Raw genomic sequence first — 23,803 nt, 5'->3', positions numbered from 1 at the left:
GGTGCTCTGAGAGGGAGTGCTCCAAGAGAGAGTGCTCCAAGAGTGAGCGCTCCAAGAGGGAGTGCTCTGAGAGGGAGTGCTCCGAGAGGGAGTGCTCCGAGAGGGAGTGCTCTAAGAGACAAGAAGTAGAAGCTGTGGTCTCTTCATGTTTCCCCCATGTTCCCTTGCTTGAAGCAGCTCAAGCCTGTGAAGGTTCAAGGGGAGGAGATAACAGATACACCACTTGAAGACAGAAGCAACAAAGAAGTGTGGCCATCTCTAATTCAGTACCTGTCTCCTAGGGTCGTGGAATATGATCATGTTTCTATATGATCATCTGTCATGGGGGACTGGCACAGAGTAGGTACCCAGCAAACAGGAGCTGCCATTCTGAATGTTTTTCTCATCGTTATTATTATCGCTGCTATTACCACACCCCCACCCCGTCCCCGCCTGCCCTACAGATGTGTTGTGTGTCCCATGGTGCCAGAGTGAGATTGGCTTAGTTAAACTGTCAGCCTTTTTGTAACATGCCCACCCTGGCTTGTCAGCTTCCAGTGAAGTCACCACTGACTCCCCTCCTCCCAGAAGCTCAGGACTGCCTTCCTTCCACAGGTGTGGTGGACCTCAGTTTTGAGGCCGAGAGTCCTTTGGCGCCACCAGCTGAACTCCTGGAGAGACTGCCCAGCTATGACTGGCTTTTTCAAAGAGGTGGTAAGTCTGGTGGGTCTTGCTTCCTACAGCCTCTTCCTGGGGCTTATGCTGGTTGCAGAGACCTATCTGGAACAGGCCAGTGCTGGGATACAGTCCCTTTCCCCTGGGGGGCCCTGGGAAGCCTCTTATCACCATTGGGAAGGACAAGGAGCACATAGGGACATCAGCCCTGTGTCCACGAACATTCCATGACCATATCCACAGGTATTTAAGACTGGAATCATGCTGGTTTGAGAACCACTCTTCTTGCATTAGATACATTAGCATTTCCCTTTGTCTCATTCAACCTCCCTTTCAACCAGTCTATTCTTCCTTCACCCTGCAAATACCTGTGCCTTTGAGCTAGGCTGTGGAGCCCCTGACTCCTCCCCTCTCCTCCAGGACAGCAGATAATGTTCCCACCTTTGGAGGCTCCAGGGAGACCCCTGGAACAAAGGTGCTGGTCCTCGTTCCTGGAACACAGGTGAGCTGTGGTGCCATCACACAGGATCATGTGCGGTGACCCTCACATCACCCCCACCCCCACTGTGCCAAGAGCCCTCCTCGCGGATTTTAGGGTCTACAGATCTCAACCCTGACAGTGCATCAGGATCCCAGACCTACTGGATCAGATCCTCCAGGGACAGAGGCCAGGAATGTGTACTTTACCAAGCAAGCTCTTCAGGCTGTTTGGCTACCAAGCTGCAGTCGAGAAGCACGGTGTCGACCAGGGGTTGGTAACTGCAGCTCCCTGGGCCAAATCCAGCCGCTGCTTGCTTTTGTAAATCAAGTCTTATTGGAGCAGAGCCATGCCATTTATTCACATACTGTCCGTGGCTGCTTTTGTTCTACAACAGCACAGGTGAGTGATTGAGGCAGACTGTATGGTCCATGAAGCCTAAACTCTTTAGTCTCTAGTCCTTTGCAGAAGGAGTTTGCTGACTCCCTGGACCCAGGACTCTGGACAGAGCTCTGGCTTTCCAGCCAGCTTTGTGCAGAGAAGGTGGAACCCCCTGCTTTCTGGGTCTGGCCACTTGGCTGGGTGGCTGTATCCTGCCTTCAAGGAATCTCCTGGGTGCTCCTGGCCGCAGTGCTGCCTAGAGTGCCTCCCCTTCCCCTCCCTGGCCGCCCACCTTCCATGCGCAGGGCAGACCCCGCTTCCTCAATGGAGTGCTCTTGGCCATTCTGGGCCCCACACCTCCTGCATGTGCGCAGGCCCCTCTGTGCACCAGACCAGAGGTGCTGGAGACATCGCTGTGCATGAGAGGGGCTTACTGTTTGGAGTCAGGCTGCTGTGGAGAAGTAAATGAAGATATGAGGGAGGAAGAAGGAGGGGACTTCTGCTTCCTGGAGGTCTTGGTGGGGGAGGGCTTTGCTAGGAGGGGACATGGCAGCTGGGCCTCAGGGAAGAGCTTTCTAGGAGGAGAGGGAGGCATCCAGAGAGAAGGCCAAGGAAGGGGCCATTTGTTGTCTTCCTTCCCACACATTGCCGTGCTGGCCCAGCAGGCTCACAGTGGGTCCCTGTGGGCACCACGGCCTGGTAGTTCTTGGCAGGGGCTTTCTCATGAACACTGCTCATAGCTCCTCTGGCTGAGGGGGCAAGGTCCCCAAGGGCAGGAACATGGGAACGTGGTCTGACCTAACTTTGCCTCCTCCTAGCTGTGTGACATCGTCTCCAGACCTCAGTTTTCCTCATCTGTAAAATGGCGTGATTTGTCTTTAAGTACATCTTTAAGTGTGTGTGTGTGTGTGTGTGTGTGTGTGCACGTGCTAAGATTCTCTAAGCTCTTCTCCTGAGCCCTGCACTTCAGCTACAGCAGTGTTGCTGTCCTGTCCTCTAGAAAGAACTGCCTTGCTCCCGCTGTGGGCATCTGTTCACACAGTTCCCTCTGCCAGAGGTTCCTTCCCCAGATGGACCCCCGAGTGCCTCACCACTACCGTGGCCCACGGCCTGGCCCTTCCCTTCTCCTGACCTCCATTTCCATCTGCATCAAGAGGGAGCTGGCTGGCCCTGATGAGCCTGCAGGCCCTTTCCAGAGACCCTGCTTCTGTGCTCTGTCCCCAGCAGAGTCCCCTTGGTGACAGAGGAAGTGGCCCGGGAAGCCCTCCTCAGCTTTGTGAGCTCCAAATGCTGCTATGGCAGCACAGCCGCCGGTGACCTCATCATCCAGGAGCTGAAGCAGCAGACGTTGTGCAGGGTAAGGGGGCCTGGGCCTGGCGGTCGCCTGGGGAGGGCTTTAGGCTTTGGGGCGGGGGGTGGCTTGCGTGAGGTCGAACGGGAGAAAGGAGTCTTGGGGGGGTCAGTGCATGTGAATAGCGGTGACACTGAAGTGCCTTTGCCACTCCTCTGATCTGTAGTTGTGCATGATGACACAAGGAGTCCTTATTACCAGTCTTCACTGCAAAGCTCAACTGTGTTCAGCATCATGGGTAGCACATTACACGTATGTCTTATGAAGTCCCACAACTGCCATGCACAGTAGATCTTACTGTCACCAGTTAAAGGGGAGGAATTGAAAGTTTAGAGAGGTAAAGTTACTTGCCCCAAGTTTACAGCTAGAAGTGACAGAGCTAGGACGTAAATCGGGTTCGCCGTCACCAAAGTCCGTGTCTTTAAATACATGAGTAACCCGCTTCCGGGAGAGGTGGGCCAAGAAAGGCCCATCTACTCCCCTTGATCCCGCCAGTCACATCTGTGCCAAGGAATCGTTTATTCATGACCCTTGGGCCCGAAGCTCCAGGGAAATCTTATGTCTGTTACTGAGACCACAGTGGGCACTTATGTCCCCTTCTGCATCGACAGGGCCAAGGAACAGCTTTTAAGTTCACATTTTCTAGTACCACTGGCACGGCCATCCTCTGGCGAGTGCACCATCACACAGAAAGCATAGAAGCCTCACAGGGAGTGGTTAGAGCAGGAGCCTAGGGGAAGAGGCCCCTGTGTAGCTGTGTGATCTTGGTCAAGGTAACTGACCTCTCTGAGCCTCTGTTTTCTCCAGTGTCAGAGGAGGAGCCAGGTGATGTCCAAGATCCCTTCTTGTTTTGTGATTTTGTGGATGAGATCAAGAGGGAGGACCTTGACATCAGGCAGAAAAATGCCTCCAAAGGGGACGTTTGAGGCAGCAGATTCGACTGGCCTCCATCTGTTAAAGGGCAATTGCTGGGGCGCCTGGGTGGCTCAGTCAGTTAAGCATCCGACTTTGTCTCAGGTTATGATCTCACAGTCTGTGGGTTCAAGCCCCACGTCGGGCTCTGTACTGACAGCTCAGAGCCTGGAGCCTGTTTCAGATTCTGTGTCTCCCTCTCTCTCTGACCCTCCCCTGCTCATGCTCTGTCTCTCTCTGTCTCAAAAATAAATAAAAACATTAAAAAAAAAAAGGGCAATTGCTGTCCCACAGCTTGCCTTATAGAGCATTTCTGGGTGTAAAGAAATGGGAGCTGAAATCAGCTTGTGAGCCCATCGGGGGAGATTTCCTGGGGCTGACTGACCTCCCTGCAGACGTCCAGGGGCATCTGGAGTAGAAATCATCTTTGCCAGCTGTTCAAAGCAGCCTGTGGTGCTGGGTGTGGGGCCTTTCAATTTCCTGGGGAGCCTCGGCAGGTGGAAAGCTTCGTCTTTTTCCACAATGCTGTCTTCCTAAAGGGCATGACTGTGAACATGCTGGTTTTTTTTTTCTCTATAGTATCGACTAGAGACTTTTAGTGAATCCAGGATAAGCGAATGGACATTTCAACCCTTTACCAGTAAGTGAAATCAGTTTACTTGGGAACAGATATGGCAGGGGCTGGTGAAAAATATCAGGACATGTCTTATCCACTAACCTGAGTGAGATGCTCTTCTGCTTGGAGCCCTGGTTTCCCCATCCTCTGTAAAATGAGAGGGTGGGCTTTTATCCAGACTCTCCAGTGTGGAACTTGGGAAATAAATCCTTCCTGTCTGGAAGTGGTTTGCAGAAGGGCCTGAAAAAGTCTAGGGTTTGCCTTTGGCCACACACTGGTGCCACCACACAGGGCTAGATCACAAAGGCAGCCTGTGTGGTTGGGTTTCCGCTTGCCTTCTAGGCCATCCCCAGTGCCTCCCTGAGTCTTGAGGACCCCATTCACTGTGCCATCCTGCCTGCTGCTGAACCCCACTAGCTGCTGAAGGTTCTCTCTGGGAAGCCCTTAGCGCTTCCTTCTCTGCTGACCACTGGTTCATCCTTTAAGACTCAGCTCCTGTGTCACCTCTTTTATGAAGCCTTTCAGGATTTCTTCACCTGCTGACCCCTTATCCAACAGAAGGAGTCAGTCTTCTGAGTTTGCAGAGGCTTTATGCAACTCTTGTCCCAAGCACTTTCCATATCCTATTACATTGTATCATCATTGTAGCTGTGCCTTATCTCCTTGAACAGAGGAGGGGAAGGAGAAAGGACAAGAAGGTGGGGAATAGTCACCACAGTGTTGGCAGTTCTTGCTTTTGATCCCTCTATCATGTGCCACCCCTGTGCTAAGCATTGCTATGCCTTCTGTTTAATTTCACTACCATCCTATATGGTAGGTGCCATGTATTTCCCCCATTTTGGAGATGAGAGAATTGCAGGTCAGAGAGGTAAATGAACTTGTCTGGAGTTGCGCAGCTGGGAAGCAGAAGAGTCAGGAGTCAAACCAGGTCTGTTCGACTTCAACACTTGGGTGCTTAACCACAGACTCTGAGGGGGCCCTTAGCGCAGGATCTTGCCTAATGCCTGGCATCAGGTGAAGGCTCCATACTGTTTGGTAAATAAATGAAAGCTTGTTCTTGTAGCTGTTCACTGGCCTTACAATGATCCCTTTTTGTGTCAGACCAGTCAGTGGATGGGCCACAGAGAGGGACCTCTCCCAGGCTTTGGGACATCAAAGTCCAGGTCCCCACAATGTTTCAGGAAGACACGAGGAAGTTCCAAGTCCCTCATTCGTCACTGGTCAAGGTAACGTGATTGTTGGAATCTTTGCCCTTCTCTCTGAGTTGGTTTCAGACTTTACAGTGCTGATCTTAGGAAGTCACTGGGTATTTCCTCAAACTTTATTTATTTATTAAAAAAAATTTTTTTTAACATTTATTTATTTTTGAGACAGAGAGAGAGCATGAACAAGGGAGGGTCAGAGAAAGAGGGAGACACAGAATCTGAAACAGGCTCCAGGCTCTGAGCTGTCAGCACAGAGCCCAATGCGGGGCTCAAACCCACGGACCGCGAGATCAAGACGTGAGACGAAGTCGGATGCTTAACTGACTGAGCCATCCAGGCGCCCCTAAACTTTATTTTTTAAGAAAAGAAAATCCAGAATGCAGACTGGTGGTTCATTCCTTGGCTATTAATCGGGCTAATTCTAAGGAAACCCAGTGCAAGGAATATAGACCCATCCAAAATTCCATGCAAATTAGGGGCTCTGTGGGTTGTGCAGCCGACTTCGGCTCAGGTCATCAGCTCACGGTTCGCTGCTGTCATCAGAGAGCCTGCTTTGGATTCTCTGTCCCTCTCTCTCTCTGCCCCTCCCCTGCTCACTCTCTCTCTCTCTCTCTCAAAAATAAGTAAACATTAAAAAATTTTTTTTAATTCATGCAGATTAGAGAATAGTCACATAGCGAAAGGATGATTCCATTTACTAACCTGTCACCAGCTTTAAACAGTGAACATTCACATTCCTAGACCCTCAGTGTGTTTTTATTTTTGCCCGACCAGTAAACAGTAAGCGGCTGAAGTGCTGAATGAAACTGATACAAAATAAAGTTCAAACTGTTTGGATTTTCAGCAGAGTCATTAAAGGGACAAAATTGGACTTCTGTCCTGTCCTATGGAAATGTAATTGCGACCTGCAATGAGGCCAACATTGTAACATATTTTGTAACATATTACAAAACCACACATGTGATATTTCCCATTCTGTTCTCATCTCTTTACCTGCCTTATTTTCACTTTAGAACTTGATTCAAGCACGTAACCTATGAGTTTTCATAGTGTCACGTGATGACCAGGACTTTGAGAGGTCAGGAGGGGGTTCCATTCTTTTCTCAGGAGTGGAAAAGCTATTTTGATTTGGTGATTAAATTCCAATAGCCAGCTCTTTGCCTTGCACAGAAATGCTGTGCAGTTTTTATGGCGTCTGTTCCAAAAGACCTCTCAGCTACCCAGTGGGCCAAGGACGTCGGCCTTTGTGGCGTAGCCTGGGAGCACGGAGTTCAGAGAACAGACTGGGCTGGGGCTCTGAGGAAATGGTAACATGACCTCCTTGGCTTGGCATTCAAGGCCCTTTGATGAGGATTCAATCCTCATCAAGTGAGAATGGCTACCTTCCTGCCCTGGGCCTTACCGGCTGCACCTCTGTTTGGGCTGGTGACATTGTGGAGTGGGTGTGGGGCAGGTGAAGTCAGGAGGTGCTGGGGCTTGGGAAACTGGAGCCCAGGAGAGGTTTTCACTTTCAGGAATGCCACAAATGCCATGGGCGTGGGCGTTACAAATGCAGCGGCTGCCACGGGGCCGGCATGGTGAGTCCTGTGTGGCCTCTGGTGAGTAAGTGATGATATGGGAGGAGGCCCCACGCGGGGACAGAGGGCTCTGCCCCGGGTATGGGGCTCCCCCACTAACAGTGTGACCTGAGGCAAGTTGTCCTCCCTTTCTGGGCCTCCATTTGCTCACCTGCAAAATGGGAAAGTTGGATTGGGCGTCTGCTACTGGCCTTTGTTCACTGCAGTGGTTTATGGTTTATGATTTAAATTCTTTTCCTTTTTTCTCATTCATTTACAAACATTTGTTGAGACTGAGTACACGCTCTGTGCTGGGCCCTGTAAGAGGACCCCATAAGAGGTGGGCCTTCCCAGTGGGAACCCTCTGTCTTTGGATAAGACTGACAAGCGACCAGCATTTGCAGGATGGGGAAATGAGTCTGAAAAAGTGATGTTCATGGGAGCTTCTAGAGGCAAAATATAGATGGGGGCCTTGTGTTTGTGTCTTAGAGAGCATGATACATTACCACAAACTGGGGGTGGGGGGGCTGAGACAACCGATTTTTATTCTCTCACATTCCTGGAGGCTGGAAATCCAAAGTCAAGGTATCCATGGGGTTGGTTCTTTCTGGAGGCCCCGAGCCACATTTCCAGCTTCTGGCAGCTGCCCCCCCAGTCCAGTGCACCCTGGCCGGTAGGTGCACCACTCCATTCTCCGCGTGTGTCCTGGGGCTCCCTCAGAATGTGAGGACACCAGGCGCTAGATTTAAGCCCCACCATCGTCCAGCATGACCTCATCTGGACTAATTCTATCTTCAAAGACTATTTCCAAATAAAGGCACATTCGGAGGTTCTGGTAGCTATAAATTTTGGGGGGTGGTGGTGGGGGAGATACTGGTCAACCTAGTATAGGTCCGTAAGCACACTGCCAGGCTCTGGTGCCATCAGCCTTCGGGGCTGCTCACCACACTGGGAGTCAGATCATGCCCCTTATGTGTCCTCAGCTCTCCCCATTTGCTCCTGATCTTTTGGACACATATTGACCACTCACCACGTTAAGCCATGTCTTCCTCCATCCTTCCCTCTGCCCACCTGCCTTCCACCCTCTGGATGCCCACCTTCCACCTGCTGTGTGCCTTCCTCTGCCTACTCACAGGCCACTTGTGGGGCCTGCCTGTGCCCTCCCACCCGCCTCTGTCTCCTGTGCCCTTGCTCCTGCCATGCACCCCCTTGCAGCCTTCGTGGAGCCCCTCCCTGTGATCTTTTGTGTTCCTCCCTCCACCCCTGCTCCCCTTCTTCCCTTCCCTCTTCCCTGGAATGTCTCCAGAGGCCTTTGTGAGCCAACTGTGGGAACGAAGCCTGGGGGCCTCTCCAAGACTGAGCTCCCCATTCCCAACTCCAGGCTCCTCAGCCAGCCCGCCCCTCTTCCCAGTCCCTCTGGCCATGGCTGTTTGGTCAGGGCAGAGTCTCAGGAGTCATGGGGATCAGAGAGGAGCAGGAGAGAATGATGTCTCAGGAGACACACAGATATAAGGCTGTAGCATCTTTGAAGGCAACAGCTGGTGGGGCCCAAAGGTACAGTGTTCCCCTTCCATCTTACAGATGAAGGGGCTGAGGCCCAGGGAGACAAGTGGCTTGTTCAGGATCACCGGGTTGGGATTTGAACCAGGTCTCAGGATGCCCTTTGCCCCCTTCCCTGGGAGGCCAGCAGGGGCTGAGGCCGTGGTGTGTCCGCAGGTGAGGTGTCCCTCCTGCAGTGGAGCCAAGCGCAAAGCCAAGCAGTCCCGGAGATGTCAGATGTGCTCGGGGTCTGGCAGACGGAGGTATGAGCGGGTCTCCCCGGCACCGAGGTGAAGAGCGCTCCCTTACCAGCTTTCTTGCTTTTCATTGTCTGCCCTTCTGGAGGGCAGTTGGGTACTCTGTCTTGTCGCTCCTGTGCCCCAGAGCTGTGTGTGTAGTAGGTGCTCAGTAAATATTTGTGGAGTGGGTGAACCTTCCTCCAGGCTTGATACTTCAAGAAGAGACTAGAACTCATCCAGCAGTCTGTGGGTAGAGATGTAAAGAATGAAGTGCTGCAGAGAGGAAGGGAGGGAGGGTTTTAGGAGGGGAGACTTCTTCCCGCCCACATGGTGGGGAAATGAATGCAGGAAACCACTCGAGCCAGATATCCTTAACTCTCTGAGGATCGGGGCCTAGGCAAATTCTTATTTATAACTCACTGCAGGGCCTGAGTGCAGGAGTCAAGGAAGGTTGTTTGATTGACTGAACAATCAACAGAGTTCCATCTCTGTTCGCTCAGGTTTCTTTTATTTACATGTGAAAGGATCCTAATTCAAATGAGCTTAACAAAAAACCCTGCCCTTGTGAAAGAAAAGTCCAGAATTATATTTCTGGGATGGCTTCAGGTACAGCTGGATCCAGGTGCTTAAGCAATGTCACCAGGACTCTGTCTCAGTCCCTCACCCGGCGTGTCTTTGTGTTGACTTCATTCTCAGGCAAGCTGTCTCTTGTGGTAAAAGAGGGGACAGCCAATGGCTCCAAGCGTAGTAGCCTCAGTAGATAAGGATATCCCTCTCCTGATAGTTTCAGAAACAGTTACAGGGCAGATCTCATTGCACTCAACTGGGTCATGTGCTCATATCTGTGTCAGCCACTGTGGCCATAGAGATGGACTGAACTGACTGGGCATGCCCAGGTCCGAAGCTAGTCATAGAAGGGGTGGGGGAAAGCCCACAATCCATGTGGGCTGGGTGGGGAAAGGGTGGTCTCCAAAGAGAAACTGGGGCACTGCCACCAGAAGCAGGAGGCCTAGATGGTGGGGAGTGGAAGCCAGTGGTGTTCACCTTAGTCCACCTCTATGAGGAAGGATTTGGGGGTGGGCGTGCTGGAAGCCGCTAGGACCCCGTGACTTACATGAGTGGTGCCGACCATGTGCCCCTCTCAGGTGCAGCACGTGCTCAGGGAGGGGAAGCAAGACCTGTGCCACCTGCAAGGGGGAGAAGAGACTGTTGCACTTCATCCAGCTGGTCATCATGTGGTATGTGGCTGTGGCCCCATGGGGGAGGCCAGGGGACATGGCCTGGACTGGTTTCTGCAGAGAAACTCCACTTGGTTGGGGCTTTCGCAATGCAGGGTTCTGCGCTGGGAGAAAAGGGCTTTAGGCCACTTGGGAGGGGGGAGGTCCCTGGGGAGAGGTAGGGTGGGTGGCTGGATGCTGGCGTGCTCCACAACGGACAGACCCGAGTTCAAATTCTGACACTGCCAGTTTCTAGTGCAGCAGCCACTCAGTGCCTGGGCCTTCCCTTCTGGGACTAGAGTCCCTGTGTCTTAAGTTCCCATGTCAGGGAAGGCTCCCCATGCGCTATGGGTTTCCCTTGTTGGGCGCCGTGCTAAGGGCTTCACAGGCAAGGACAGAATGAGGTAATAGAACAGAACTGTCAGTACTTCAGTTTCCCACTGTACAGATGAGGATGCTGAGGCCCAAAGAGGCTAAAGAACTTTCCCAAGGCCCCACCGGTAGTCATGCAAGCCCTCCAGCCGACACCTGTCCGATTCCAAACCTATCCTCTGCACTTCCAGGAAAAACAGCCTGTTTGAGTTTGTATCTGAGCACCGGCTGAATTGCCCCAGGGAGCTCCTTGCCAAAGCCAAAGGAGAAAGCCTCTTTAAGGACGAAAACACCTCGGTAAGGAGGGATTCGAAGACCGTAGCACGGAAGCTGGGTTTGCCCTCCCCTCCTGTGTGTGCTTCGTTCACTCGGAAAGACAAAGACGGGCTGGGTGACGATGGTGCTTGCTGCCAAGCAGGAGAGTGACTGCTGGGGCCTGTGGGGCCCCTCTCTCCTGAATTTCACATGCTCGACCCGTGTTTCCTCCTCCTCCCCCCACACCCTCACACAAGCCTTGAGACCCTCTGCCCATACTAGGCACTATTCTAGGCCCTGGGGATACCGTGGAACAAAATGCTCACTCTTGTAGATCTCTCATAGTCCGGTGAGGGAGAAGGTAATAGTATTCCACCCCAATGTCAGATGGTTGTAAGGGCCACTGAAAATATGCAGGCAGGGAAAAGAGACATGGAGGGGTGTGGTTTCAGCTGGTGGCCGGGAAGTGACCCTGGGCAAAGACCAGAATGGTGCGGTGGGGGAGTGGACCATGTGGACTCGAGCCAAGGGGTCCAGCAGAGGGAGCAGCAGAGGGCAGTGGGACAGGAGGGACTTGAGTCAGGCAGAGCAAGCAGCTAAGACATGAGAGGTGTCAGCAACCAGATCAGGGAGAGTCCGGTAGGACAGGGGTTGGCAAAATCTGGCCCTGGCCTTGCTTTTATAAATAAAGTTTTATTGAAACACAGCCATGCCTGTCTGTTTACTTATTGTCTGTGGCTGCTTTCGTGCTGCAAGGGCAGAATTGAGTAGTTGAGACAGAGGCCCTATGGCCTACAAAGCCTAAAATATTTACTGTGTGGCCGTTTGCAAAACAGATTTGCCAACCTCTGCTGTAGGTCTTGGCAGGGAACTTGGCCTTTATGGGATATCTGAGCAGGGTCATCCTGTTTTCTCTTAGAGAGACCAGGTGCTCAGCCTTTTTCTCTTCTTTCTCTCTCTCTCTCTCTTTCATTCATAGTATGTAGCCTTTTCAGATTGGCTTCTTTCACTTTATAGTATGGATTATTTTTTATTTATTTTTTTAACATTTATTTATTATTGAGAGACAGAGAGACACAGAGCATGAGCAGGGAAGGGGCAGAGAGAGGGGGAGACACAGAACCCGAAGCAGGGTCCAGGCTCCGAGCCGTCAGCACAGAGCCCGATGCGGGGCTCGAACCCACGAACTGTGAGACCATGACCTGAGCTGAAGTCGGATGCCCAACCGACTGAGCCACCCAGGCGCCCCTGTAGTATGGGTTTTTAAAAGTTGAGGCACAAGTGACATACATCATATTCGTTTCAGCTGTATAACACAGTGATTCAATATTTGTATGTATGGTGAAGTGATCATCACAATGTCTAGTTAACATCTCTCACCAGTTACAGTTTTTATTTTCTCATGATTAGCACTTTTAAGATCTAGTGCCTTAGCGGCTTTCAAATATATAACACAGTATTATTAACTATCGTCACCATGTCACATCCTCAGGACTTACTTATTTTATACCTAAGTTTGTACCTTTTTACCACCTTCTCCCATCTCACCTTCCCCCGCCCCGGCAACCACCAGTCTGTTCTCTATCTAGGAGTTTGTTTTTTAGATTCCATGTATAAATGAGATCATATGGCATTTGTTTTTCTCTGAATGATTGATCTCATTTAGCACAATGCCCGCGACGTCCGTCCGTGTTGTCTCCCACGGCAAGGTTTCCTTCTTTTTTGTGGTGGAATAGTATTCCTCACCCGCCTTTCTTCGCCCCAATCTGACTTCCTACGGGCTCAGTTCAGGCATGACCCCTTCAGGAAGCCCCACCCCAAGCCTGAGTCAGCAGCAAAGGTGTGCTGGGTGAGAGTGGGCTGCAGGAGAAGGATTGCTGTCTGTCCCACAGCCCCGCTTTCTTGGTTGGAATTCCCCAGGAGGTCAGGGGCACCTGGAGGTTCAACAATTCCCACCCACTCACTTCTTGACCTCGGGGGCCCTTCCCTGTCTGGGCTTGCTTTCTGCCCCGTGTGAATCAGAGCTGTAAGGCTCCAGGTGCTGACACCCTGGGTCAGGGCAGCAGGTCGGCTGTGTCTCTCCCGCAGGTGTACCCCATTGTGGATTTCCCGCTGCGGGAGATCTCTCTGGCCTCCCAGAGGGGCATTGCGGAGCACAGCGCTGCCCTGTCCCCCCGGGCCCGAGTCCTGCAGCAGGTGAGTGGGGTAGCTGTGGGGAGGCCAGGCTTCTGGGGCCAGGCTGGGGCTCCTGCTGGGGTGGGGGGCCCTTCCAGACAAGGGCGGGAAGGCGTCAGTTAGGGGAGGGGTGGAGGACAGGAGCCCCAGTTTAGGAAGGGGGTCAGTACTGGAGACTGACCTGAGACTCGTGTGGCTGGAGGGCAGAGAGCAGAGCACTGTGGGGCCTCCACAGAAGGTGGGACCACTGGAAATTGTGCAAGATTAGGATTCTTATCCTGAGAGCAACTGGAAGCTATCGTAGGGTCTCAAGCAGGAGTGTGGCAGTGAGATCTTGATTTTAACCCTGTGGGTTAGAATATTCAGAGAGGGATGGGTGGAGGAAGTTCAGGATTCAGGGCTTACCCAAGTCTGGCACCTAAAGTTCTGCCCTTCAGGGCACTTTCTAAATCCAAGGCCTGTCTTCTCCCACCTCCCTTGGGGAGCGGTGGAGGCCCCCAGGGTTAGGCTGCTTTCGTGCTGTGTTGGGATGGCCACTAGGTGGCGATGTTGCCTCTTGCAGCTTTGAATGGTCCCTGCAGCCAGCTGCTTGATGGGGGTCCCTGGAGGAGATGGGGGTTTGGCCCCGGAATGGCCAGGGCCGAGCTCCCTGAGTCTAATAGGCTTAGATCCAGGTTCTCCTGTGTCCTGACATTCTCCTGGGCCAGCTACTTCCTCCTCCCCGAAGTCTGGTTTCTCACCAGTGAAAAAGAGACGTTAACACTCCTTCAGAGGGTTTGCTTTAAGTGCTTGGAAACTGCTGCTCAAAATGTCCCTTTTCCTTCTGGTCCCTCTGCAATGAGTATCTCCCCTTCCCTTTCTGCACATCTCCCCTGTTTGCAGGGGAGAGAAGGATGCATTTAATTAAAAAGTAATGAATCCCATCTCGGAGCTGGATTGGGGGCACCGCAAACTCAGAGACCTGCCACGGCCGGGTGGTAACATGAGTGAGAGAGCCGTCTTCTCCAAAGGAGCCAGCCACGACTCATCTTTGTGCAGGCACAGGGGCAGAGATTTTGGACCCTCTGAAAGCCAGACTTTTATAGGAAACCTTCCAATTTTTCAAGATTGAGAACAAAGCTTTAAAAATGCTAGGAATACCACATGGGCTGACGGGCTGGCTTTGGCCTGTGGGGTGATGTTAGCTACCCCTTAGTCTAGCCTGAACCCACGAGTTTCCCAGTAAATCAAAGGAAGCTCAGAGAGTGGAGGCAATTTACCTAAAATCACACAGCTTCTTAGTGCAAGAACCCAGGAGTAGAACCCACTTCCTAGCTCCAAGTCAAATGTTATTACTCACTGCACTCAAGGCACACCAGCGGCTCTTTGAAAGCCAGTGCAGGTTTACGGGGCTATCAGCGAAGGGGGATCTGAGGCCAGACACTGCAGGGATGGGACCTGCTTGTCAGCTCTGGCACATACACGTGGCTCTGAGCCACCCTCTCCCCTCCTGAAGGCCTTGGTGTCCTCATCTTTCAAATGAGCTGGGTTGGACCCTGCCTTAGGTTGGACTCTGCAGAAGCAGCTTTGAGACAACAGCTTGTGTGCAGGACATTTGTCAAGGAAGGGCTCCCAGGAGGAACCTGTAAAGGACTAGGGGAGCCAGCATGGGAGGGGCAGGGGTCACACAAGGGTGAGGTGTGGCGAGGGCCTGCCACCACCCTGTCCCAGGGGACCTCTGTGCGCTCGTTACACCTCAGCAACTCTGTGCCTGGAGACGAGGGAACTGGCCTCTTGCTGTTTAGCACCGTCCAAACATCGGGCACAGCTTCGCAGGCACTTTGTGCATTCTCTGTGAGACATGGGCTCCGTAACTCAAGGACAGGACTCTGAGGAAGGACAATGGGCTATGAGCAGCAGAGAAGAGGCAGATTTGCAGGAGCATGGGTGGGACAAGAACCTTGTTCGTGGAAGACCCAGAACATCGTCTCTGTGGGACTTTGCTCTTGCAGAGCTCATATTCATGGTGTGGGTCACATGGAGAGCCCCCAGGATTGAGGTGTCTACTCTAGGAATGGGCTGTCAGCTTGTGACACTCGTGATTATCCTGAGATTCTTTTATTTCTGAGACTGATAATTTGAATCCTTTCTGGGCCCTTAATTTTGACAGCTGGGGAAACTGAGGCCTGAAGAGGGGAAGTGACCTGCCCGAGATCACACAGGATGTTGGTGGCAGGCCTGGGTCTCCTGCGGCCTTCCCCTAGAGTGTAGTCTTGTCTTGGGCAACACAAGCCCTCTGCGAACCAGTCCCGGAGCAGGGAAATGTAAGCCAGGGGCAGACGGGTGTGTCGTGTTAAAAGGGATTAGCACTGAGAGAAAAGGGCTCTTGTGAATCCCTTCCTCAAATTGTCCTTTGGTCCTGCATCTGGAGACAAAGTTGTCCGTGGATAGTTTGTTCAGGATTGAGAAGTTAGCGAGTGGAGTCAGCCCGAGGACACACCCCTCATGACACCTGCCCCGTGCCCCGCTCTTGCTCTCAGACTTGGAATCTGCTCATCCTGGGGGCATGACCAAGGCGTGTCAACAGATCCGTGGCTGATTACAAGGTAGCCACCTGATGGCAGCTGATGTCCTAACCAATCAGTAGCCTCAAACCTGAAGACCTTTTGCATCAGAAGCCAAGGGAGGCAGGAGAGGGTGGTATTGGTGTTGCTCTCCATTTGGTTCTGGTAGAAAAGCCTGGAAACGAGAGCGGCCCTGACCATACTGCCCAGGCGTTTGGAGCAGTGATGTGGGCTCCCGCCTCCTCTTGCCTCTTGGTTCTCATTTTGTGTCCTCCATACCAAAACGTCAAAGAGGGGTCTTCTACCTTTTATTTCCAAAACTACCACTCAGAGACAACTTTGTGGCCTCCGGGAAGTCTCTGGATCTCATTTGGTTATCTCAACAACCCTGTGGCATAGGAGCTCTCACCCCCATTTCCTAGAGAAAGGAAGTTAAGATGGCACAGAAAACTTCATGGAAGATGCGCTCCTTGACTCTGAGTCCCCTCTTCCTGCCGCAACATCACACTGCCCTTCAGCCGCCCCTCCAGTGGAACAGGGGTCCCTTTTTTCACAGCCCCCCTCCCTGGCCTGTTTCTCCTTCCCTGAAGGCCTCTGGACCTTCACCTGCAGTGAGAGAGCTGGAGCTGTTCCCAAGGAATGGAACATCCTGAAGGAGGAAGGTCTAACCCTGGGCCATCCACACCACCTCCCTCTGGGTTTGGGATCCCCCCAAGATGTGAGTCTGGGACAAAGAAGCAGCTTGTGCTGGAGAACATTGGGGTTTTGATGCAGAGCCTGGCCCGCAGTACATCCCCAAGGAAGCTTAGCTTGACTGATGAGGAGTGACTTTGCTGTGTCCCCTGTATGGAGCTGTCCCAACACAGCAGCACCTAGCGCTAACGGGGGTGGATGTTTCAGCTGGATGCCCGTGTTCTCTCCCAAGGTGGTCTCCCACGTTCTATTCAGGGCTCTGCAATTCTGGAAGATTGTAGAGTAACTGCTCAGCAGAGGGGCCAGAGAATGAGACACCTCAGGACCGCTCTGCTGGGGGAAGTGAGTGCCCCAGGCTCTCAGGTACAGGCCACGTGCTGGGAGGAGAGTAGAGCACTACCCACACGGACCTTGACCTGGATGATGTTCCCAACCTGAAATTCCGTGAGCCCATGGGCCTCAGTTTCCCTGTTTGTAAAAGGAGGGGTAGTGTTTGAGAAGTACTGCTTTCAAAGGGAGGTCAGAGCAAAACCATGGTGGGGGAGGGAGGGTCCTGTGAAAATAGCCTGAAGCAGACTAGCAGACTTTGGAATTTCTTTGGTGTCAACGTTTAACCTTATATTTTAGTTCAGATTGTGTCGTGGACTCCCTAACATCTCCATGGTTGTTTTTTTTAAATTAAACTTATTTATTTACAGAGCATGGGGGAGGGGCAGAGAAAGATGGAGAGAGAATCCTAAGCAGGCTCTGCGATGCCAGCACAGAGCCCGACATGGGGCTCAAACTCACAAACTGGGAGGTCATGACTTGAACGGACATCAAGAGTTGACTGCGGAACCGACTGAGCCACCCAGGCACCCCTCCATGGTTGTTTTAATACAAAAATGTTTGAAATGACTTTCTCTTCCACCTTTCTCTGCTCTTCCTCCCCATCTAAAAATTAATGCTTCTGGAAGATGTCCTGTTTGGCTGGTGGCTTTCCATACCCCCTGGGACCCCCCGGGGGACGCCCCCCCCCCCCCCCCACTTTCTGAAACATAGAATCAGATAGTGGCTAAAGCTGAGAAGTCGGTTTGGGCCAGAGCTCAGTGTGTTTGAAGGAGTGTAGTATGAGGTACATCTAGAAAGGCATATGGGAGCCAAAACGCCAACTCCAGAGCATAAACTTCATCCCACAGAGTAGTAGGGAGCTACTGAAGATTCTTGAGCAGGCAAGTGACTCGAACACTGAAGTTTTTCTCGGCCCGTTGTTTCCCCAGCGCCAGACCATTGAGCTGATCCCCGTCACGGAAGTCCATTACTGGTACCGGGGACAGACATATGTCTACTACATCTATGGCACTGACCACAGGGTACATGTGGTGGACTACCCGGACCGGTACTGCTTTGGCTGCACCATCATCTGACAGGGCACAGCTGTCTCCACGGCCTGCCAATCTCGTTTGCCACGGAGCACAGCCGAGGTCCCCGAGCTCACTCATCGCTGGCTCCGTTGAACCATCTTGTATAAACCCTGGTGTGTCCTTTCAGACGATTCGGCTTATCATCTGTCAAGCCACAAGTCTTCCCCAGAGCTCGCCTGGTGGAATCCAGCATGCGTTTAACCTACACACGTTTCCTCACAACACATCATTGAAATGGCCAGGGCCACACCTCTGGTCTCGAAGCCAGCGCCCCGATCGAGTGTGCAGTTTGATTTTGCTTCTCCCTTGACTTGCTTGCCTCAGTTCTGTTGTGCCACTGTCAGTGCCTTTGGCCCTGCTGAGCGTTGCTGAGATGTTTAAAGGTCTCCTACAGATTGGCTGCCTCTTAATGCATACCAAAGAGTGCTCTCGAAGCATCAAGAACAAAATATAGGGGTGCCTGGGGGGCTCAGTTGCGCAAGCATCCAATTCTTGATCTCAGCTCATGTCTCGACATCAAGGTCATGAGTTCAATCTCTGAGCTGGGCGTGAAGCCTACTTAAAAAAAAAAGAGAAGAGAAGAACATTTACTCCCCATTCTGTGGGCTAGGAATTCAGCTACCGTCACAGCGGAGATGGTTTATCTCTGCTCTGTGATGTCTGAAGCCTCACGGGGAAGATTTGAACACTCTGGTGCCTCAGAAGCAGGGGACTGAAATCATCTGAAAGCTGGTTCACCGAGGGGTCTGGCGGCTGATGGTGGCCATTGGCTGGGACGTCCGCGAGGGGCCATGAGCTGGACACCTACATGTGACCTCTCCGTGCAGCCTGGGCTTCCTCTCCATGTGGCAGCTCCAGGGGTAGACGCCCCACACACACACCCCAACTGAAAAACTAGAGATCTGTTTCCAGGCCAGGGGACAAAGCTGCTGTATTGGATGGTGACACGGTGCATATGCGAGGGTTGGCTTTGGAGGGCGATTTGGGGTGTATGTGGGATCTTACATCACCTGCCTACCTTAGAACCACAGGCAGGGTGTCCTGTGAACCCAGTCACGTGCAGCAAGGCTGGGTGGGTACGGAAGATGCTCTGAAGACTGAATGCCCAGGCTGTTTTGGGGGCCAGGTGGGCCGCTGTGCAGCTGGTTGGGGGTAACCAGAGGCCCCTGTCATACTGTTCCCTCCGCACCCTACCCAGAAGGGAATCGCTACACACCGAGAGGGCCAGTCTGCGCCCTCTTGATCCCCAGGCCCCTGCTGGCCTGCAGCCCTTGTCCACCTCGGTGTGTGAGGATGTGGACAGAACAGGCCTGGTTAGAAGAAGCTTGGGATGTCTGAGACCACCCCCCCACCCAGGGCACTGTTGACAGATGGTATGCAGATGAGCACTTCACCTATTATACCCCACCCCCTGGGACTCGCTGTGTCCTGTTCAATTACTGCTGTCCCCCCTTCCCCACCAAGCCTGGCCGAACTACATACCCGTGGGGGTCTTGCTAACAGGGAGCCGCAGCCCTGGGAGGGGTGTCCTGCTCGCTTGGGACCACCTGGCAGACAAGGGGAAATGCAGAAGCAAAGGGCCGTGAGCTGGGAGAATCTGAGTCACCTGACCTGGCAAACCTTCCCGGCTCAGACTTGGCCCCTGGATCCAGCTGCCCCCCGCCAACGCCACAGGCTCCGCCTATAGGGGAGGCTGAGGCCAGGATGAGGTGCACCCCTGGGTGGTGGTGCATTCTGCCCCTGGGGACGGACTACTACGGGAGAGTACTACAAGCCTCCCTTCCTCCTCTTCCTCCTGTAGCTCTGTCACGCTCAAGTCTAGGAGGCCAACACCTCTAACCCTGCGGTTCCTCCAGCTTACCTCTGTGGGCCTCAGAGGGGATGCTTCTGGGGGCGTTTGTACCAATGGAGGGCACGGGCTTTGTTTGTTGCAGTGATTGGAAGGGACACGGTTGGCATTTGGTAGACGGAGTCCAGGAAGGCGGGATGTCTAGCAATCCATATGACGAAGCCTGTATCACATCTTACACAACTTGCAGATACCCCACTGACATTCACAGAGAACCTGGTTACACAAAATCTCAGCAGTGGCTGAGATTGATGCAGTGGTAATTCTTATTTAGCGTTCGGCTCTGTTCTTTGATTTTCCTGCATGTCTTGTTTGAAGTTGCTTCTGGATCTCTTATTACCCTGAAGTCCAAAGGAGTAATTCCCTGACGACCCCATTACTGCTCCTCGTGCAGTCCTGCCTGAGCATCCACAAATTCACATAACGTGCATTAAAATATTACTTTCTTCTCATTCCTCTGCAATAGTTCAGTTTGTGCATTCAATTGCTTTTTTGTTTTCTGTTTTTAAAAACGGGTAAGTGGACTATACATGAGTGTCCTTTTAGGATAAAAAAAAAAAGTGTCCAGTGACCAGTACATACTGTTGGTGTGTGAACCCAAAGAGAAAATCTAGCTGGAATAAAGTGGGTCCAGAGAGACACTGTTCCAGTTGAGTACCGGTGGGTTACTAGCCACAGGGCCCTTAGTTCCCGTGGTTCTGGCAAAAGTCCCAAATAAATCCTGGGTCTTCTGGCTGTTTGATAACAGTCGCTTGTTTCTCTCTGCAGTGTTAGCTATTTTTATGACCTTCGCTGCAGCCAGGGTATGACTTCATTTTCTATTTCTGCCTCTTTCTATTATCCCCGGGCTGAGTTGGCTGTCTGTGTGTAGCCCTAAACCTAGTTGAAGTCACTGGGGGGGTGGGGGGCGGGTAGAGATTAGAATATTAGGACAGCTTGGACCCCAACACTGGCCACCACAGACTGTGGCTCTCATCTCCATTCTGTTTTAAAAGGACACAAACTCAAGTGATTTGCTTATTCTTTGTTGCTTTCCCAAAGGAGAGCCCTAGCCCTGTTCTTCTCTATTCACTGATGGTCAGTCTGCCAGGCAGCCAGAACCATGCTGGGCTTTGTGAGAGTTTCATGGAGATCTGCAGTCTCTGCCCTAAGACTATAGGAGAGACTATAAGACTATATACTATAGTATATAAGACTATAAGACTATAGTAGGAGAGAATATATGCAGGGGACAATGAAAAAATGAATGTGATAGTCAGGTAGCTTTATAAGAGGAGGATACCTAAGACCCAAGTCAGTAGTAGTGATTATAGGTGACAGTGACTCAAATTGACTCATTGATTAGCTCTTATCCCTTAATAAAGTTTACCAGCTTCAGGTATAGCTGGATCCAGGGATTTGAAGGATTTCATTCCAACGTGGTCTCTCCTGCCCTGCTTCCTTCTTTTTCCTATCTGCTTTTCTCTTTTTTGCTTTGTTCACAGGCAAGTTTTCCATACCTTGGCAGTAAGACAGCTACCAGCAGCTCTGGAATTTCATCATATGAGTTCAATGACCTCAGGAAAGAGGGGGCTGCAAGCTAATTTTCCAGAGACTCTCACACAGAGGTCACAGGGAAGGTTCTCAGTGGCTTGTTTTGGGTCACATGCCCATTCTTGAACCTCACTGACCAGTGAATGTAGTGACTGAATTGGCCAGCCTAGGTCACATGGAACCCTCTCCCCCTAAACTGGGGGCAGCCTGGGACTATCAGAGAGACCCCTGGAAGTTGGGCACCTGTCCACTAGAGGCACACACAGAAAGTGCTGAGTTTATCCAGGGATGATGTTCCGGAGTTTTTTTGTGTACTCTGCCGCAAATGACATCTTAAGCCAGAGAGGTGAAATTGGGATTGGGTCCTTTCCCTGTCTAAACCCTGAACTTCCCTTCCCTGTATTTGCTGGGGTTGTAGGGATGCTATCCTCTGCAGTTTGGCTGTTAAAATAAGAATTTGGACTGACCTTGGTCTCAGGGGAGGGATATGGTCCTGGAATGAGAGAGGATACATGTGTGCTTGTGTGTGTGTGTACATGTGTGCATATGTATGTACATGTGCATGGGTACATTCATGATATGTGTGTACATATGCATGGTGTATGCACATGTGTGTATATTTGCGTGTTTGTGTGCATGGAGTGTGTATGTATAGGGTTGTATGCATGGGATGTCCATGTATAGGGTGTGTGTATCCTGTGTGCATGTGTGTGTGCATGAGGTATAGGTGTATAAGTGTGTGTGTGCATGTTTGTGTGTGTGCATGGGGTGTGCATGTATAGGGTGTGTGTGTGTGCGTGCGTGTGTGTATGGAGTGTGCATGTACATTGTGTATGTATGAGTGTGTGCATGTGTATGTGTGCATGTATATGGTATGCGTGTGCCTGTTTACGTGTGCGCACATGGAGTTTGCATGTACATTGTATGTGTGTACGTATATGTCTGTGTGTGTGCATGTATATGGTGTGTGTGTGTATGGGCTGTGCATGTATAGGGAGTGCATGTGTGCGTGTGTGTGTGTGTGTGTTTGCCAGATGGGGAGCATACTGCTTAGAAGGCTGGAGGAACTTCCTCCCCTGACCTAGTTTTCCTCCCTTAGCTCCAGGGCCCTGTTATTCCGTGTAGCTCCCAATACCCAACCTTCATTGTATGGTTAGCTTGTTGAGCCCACGGCCAACTTCAGTTTCTAGTTCACATGCAGCCCTTGCTATGGAGAACGAAGAGACAACTGTTTTATTCACAGTCAGGACAAACAACCCAGGTGGAGTTATGTTTCTCAGCAGGAGGAGAGACCCTTCCAGCTCAAGCAGCCTGGACTCCGCCGGCTTACCCTCAGAATTCCAGGCTCCATATGCTTGTGTGTAGTGGTCGGGGACTGTGGAGAGGACGTGGCTTTGGGGGTCATATACCCTCTGGTTGAAGCTCTGGCTCTGCCTGTTGTCAGCCGAGTGACACAGCAATTCACTCATCTTGCTGAGCGTGTTTCGCCACCGGTGAGATGGGGATGACAGCACTAGATTTGCAGGGCGTGTTGGAAAGGGACGGGATGTGCAGAGCTCAGTCAGTAGGTGCTCCATACTGGGAAAGGCTGTGTCTTCCCCTGAAGGAGAAGAAAGAGGTGACCTGGATATAGGGAGCTAATATTTTCAAGAGCTAATACTTTAGGGCAAAATTAGTCACTGTCATTTTAGTAACAATTAGTTTCTGTCCCATGGTTGGAAAGCCAGGCATGACTTTAAGGGGGTTGGGGCAGAGGGTGGGGCATTCTGTAGGGGAGATAGCACAGTGTGCACAAAGCCACATGATGTGGCCTCGTGGCCACAGCCTGGGCTTCCCATTCTGGCTCAGCCACAATTCACCATGTGGACTCATGCACCTTGTGGGAGATGCAATGAATAGTGTGTGTGGTTTGTGTGGCATTTGAGCCCTCAATGGTGTGAGAGGTTAGTAGTATGTATAGGTTAATAATAGTATACAGGAAGAGGCAACTATTGGGAGAGAAAGATCTACCCCCTTAACATTGGGGGTAGAGCAGAAGGAGGGTGCTGTAGACTATGTGTGTCCCCGAAAAATTCATATGTTGATACCCTAACCCCTGAATGTGATGGTATTTGGAGATGGGACCTTTGGGAGGTAATTAGGTCATGAAGGTAGAGCCCGCATCAATGAGATTAGTGCCCTTATAGAATAGACAGGGATCTCCTTTGCCATGTGAGGATATAGTGAGAAGACAACGTCTATGAACTAAGAATCAGACCCTCACCACACACTGGTGGTCTTCTGGTCCCTTGATCTTGAACTTCCAGCATCTAGAACTGTGAGGCACAACTTTCTTTTGCTTCTAAGCCACCTAGTCTATGGTACTCTGTTAGAGCAGCACAGAATCAGGCAGATGGTGTCTAAGTACAGAATCTAATGCTATGTGATACAAGGCAGTGGTTTCCAAAAGCCAGTCGGAGTGTTGGGACCTGACTGCAGCAGCCTTCCCTAGAAAGTTCGTCAAAGATCAAGATTCCCAGTCTGACCCCTAGATATTCAGGATATTGGTGTCTAAGATTCTGTAGCCTTAATAAATGCCCCGAGATGATTCTTGTGCATAGAACAGGAAATTGGCATTTGGAGTCAAAATGATTGGGCTTTGGAATCAAAATTGTCCGCCTTAAATTTCAGTTCTTAGCTCACTGTGGGCTTACTTTCTCAAAACCTCAGCTTCTTCTATGAAATGGGGACAGTCCCTGCCCTACCTACATCCCAGGGTTGTTTGAAGGCTCACATAAGACTTGGAATGTGAAAGTGCTTGTAAATCAGCACACCTCATATATATATACATAT

The 23,803-nt window shown here is 51.5% G+C and overlaps 1 protein-coding gene across 1 annotated transcript in view; it reads left to right on the top strand.

The window, feature by feature from the left end:
• The window catches only part of SSUH2 (ssu-2 homolog), a 30,306-nt gene extending 10,422 nt beyond the window's left edge, over positions 1–19,884 (top strand). Inside the window, exons 2-12 of the mRNA XM_049642244.1 lie at positions 595–693; positions 1,075–1,156; positions 2,741–2,870; positions 4,356–4,416; positions 5,494–5,618; positions 7,112–7,174; positions 8,870–8,955; positions 10,077–10,169; positions 10,712–10,817; positions 12,864–12,971; positions 17,446–19,884. Coding sequence (XP_049498201.1) covers positions 595–693; positions 1,075–1,156; positions 2,741–2,870; positions 4,356–4,416; positions 5,494–5,618; positions 7,112–7,174; positions 8,870–8,955; positions 10,077–10,169; positions 10,712–10,817; positions 12,864–12,971; positions 17,446–17,592 — 1,100 coding nt within the window. The 3' untranslated portion in view covers positions 17,593–19,884. The remainder of the gene's footprint in view (positions 1–594; positions 694–1,074; positions 1,157–2,740; positions 2,871–4,355; positions 4,417–5,493; positions 5,619–7,111; positions 7,175–8,869; positions 8,956–10,076; positions 10,170–10,711; positions 10,818–12,863; positions 12,972–17,445) is intronic.
• The last annotated feature ends 3,919 nt before the right edge of the window (positions 19,885–23,803 follow it).

This window comes from Panthera uncia, chromosome A2 (genome assembly GCF_023721935.1).
Source record: "Panthera uncia isolate 11264 chromosome A2, Puncia_PCG_1.0, whole genome shotgun sequence".
Lineage (NCBI taxonomy): Eukaryota > Metazoa > Chordata > Mammalia > Carnivora > Felidae > Panthera > Panthera uncia.
This window is presented reverse-complemented; position numbering and strand designations above follow the sequence as displayed.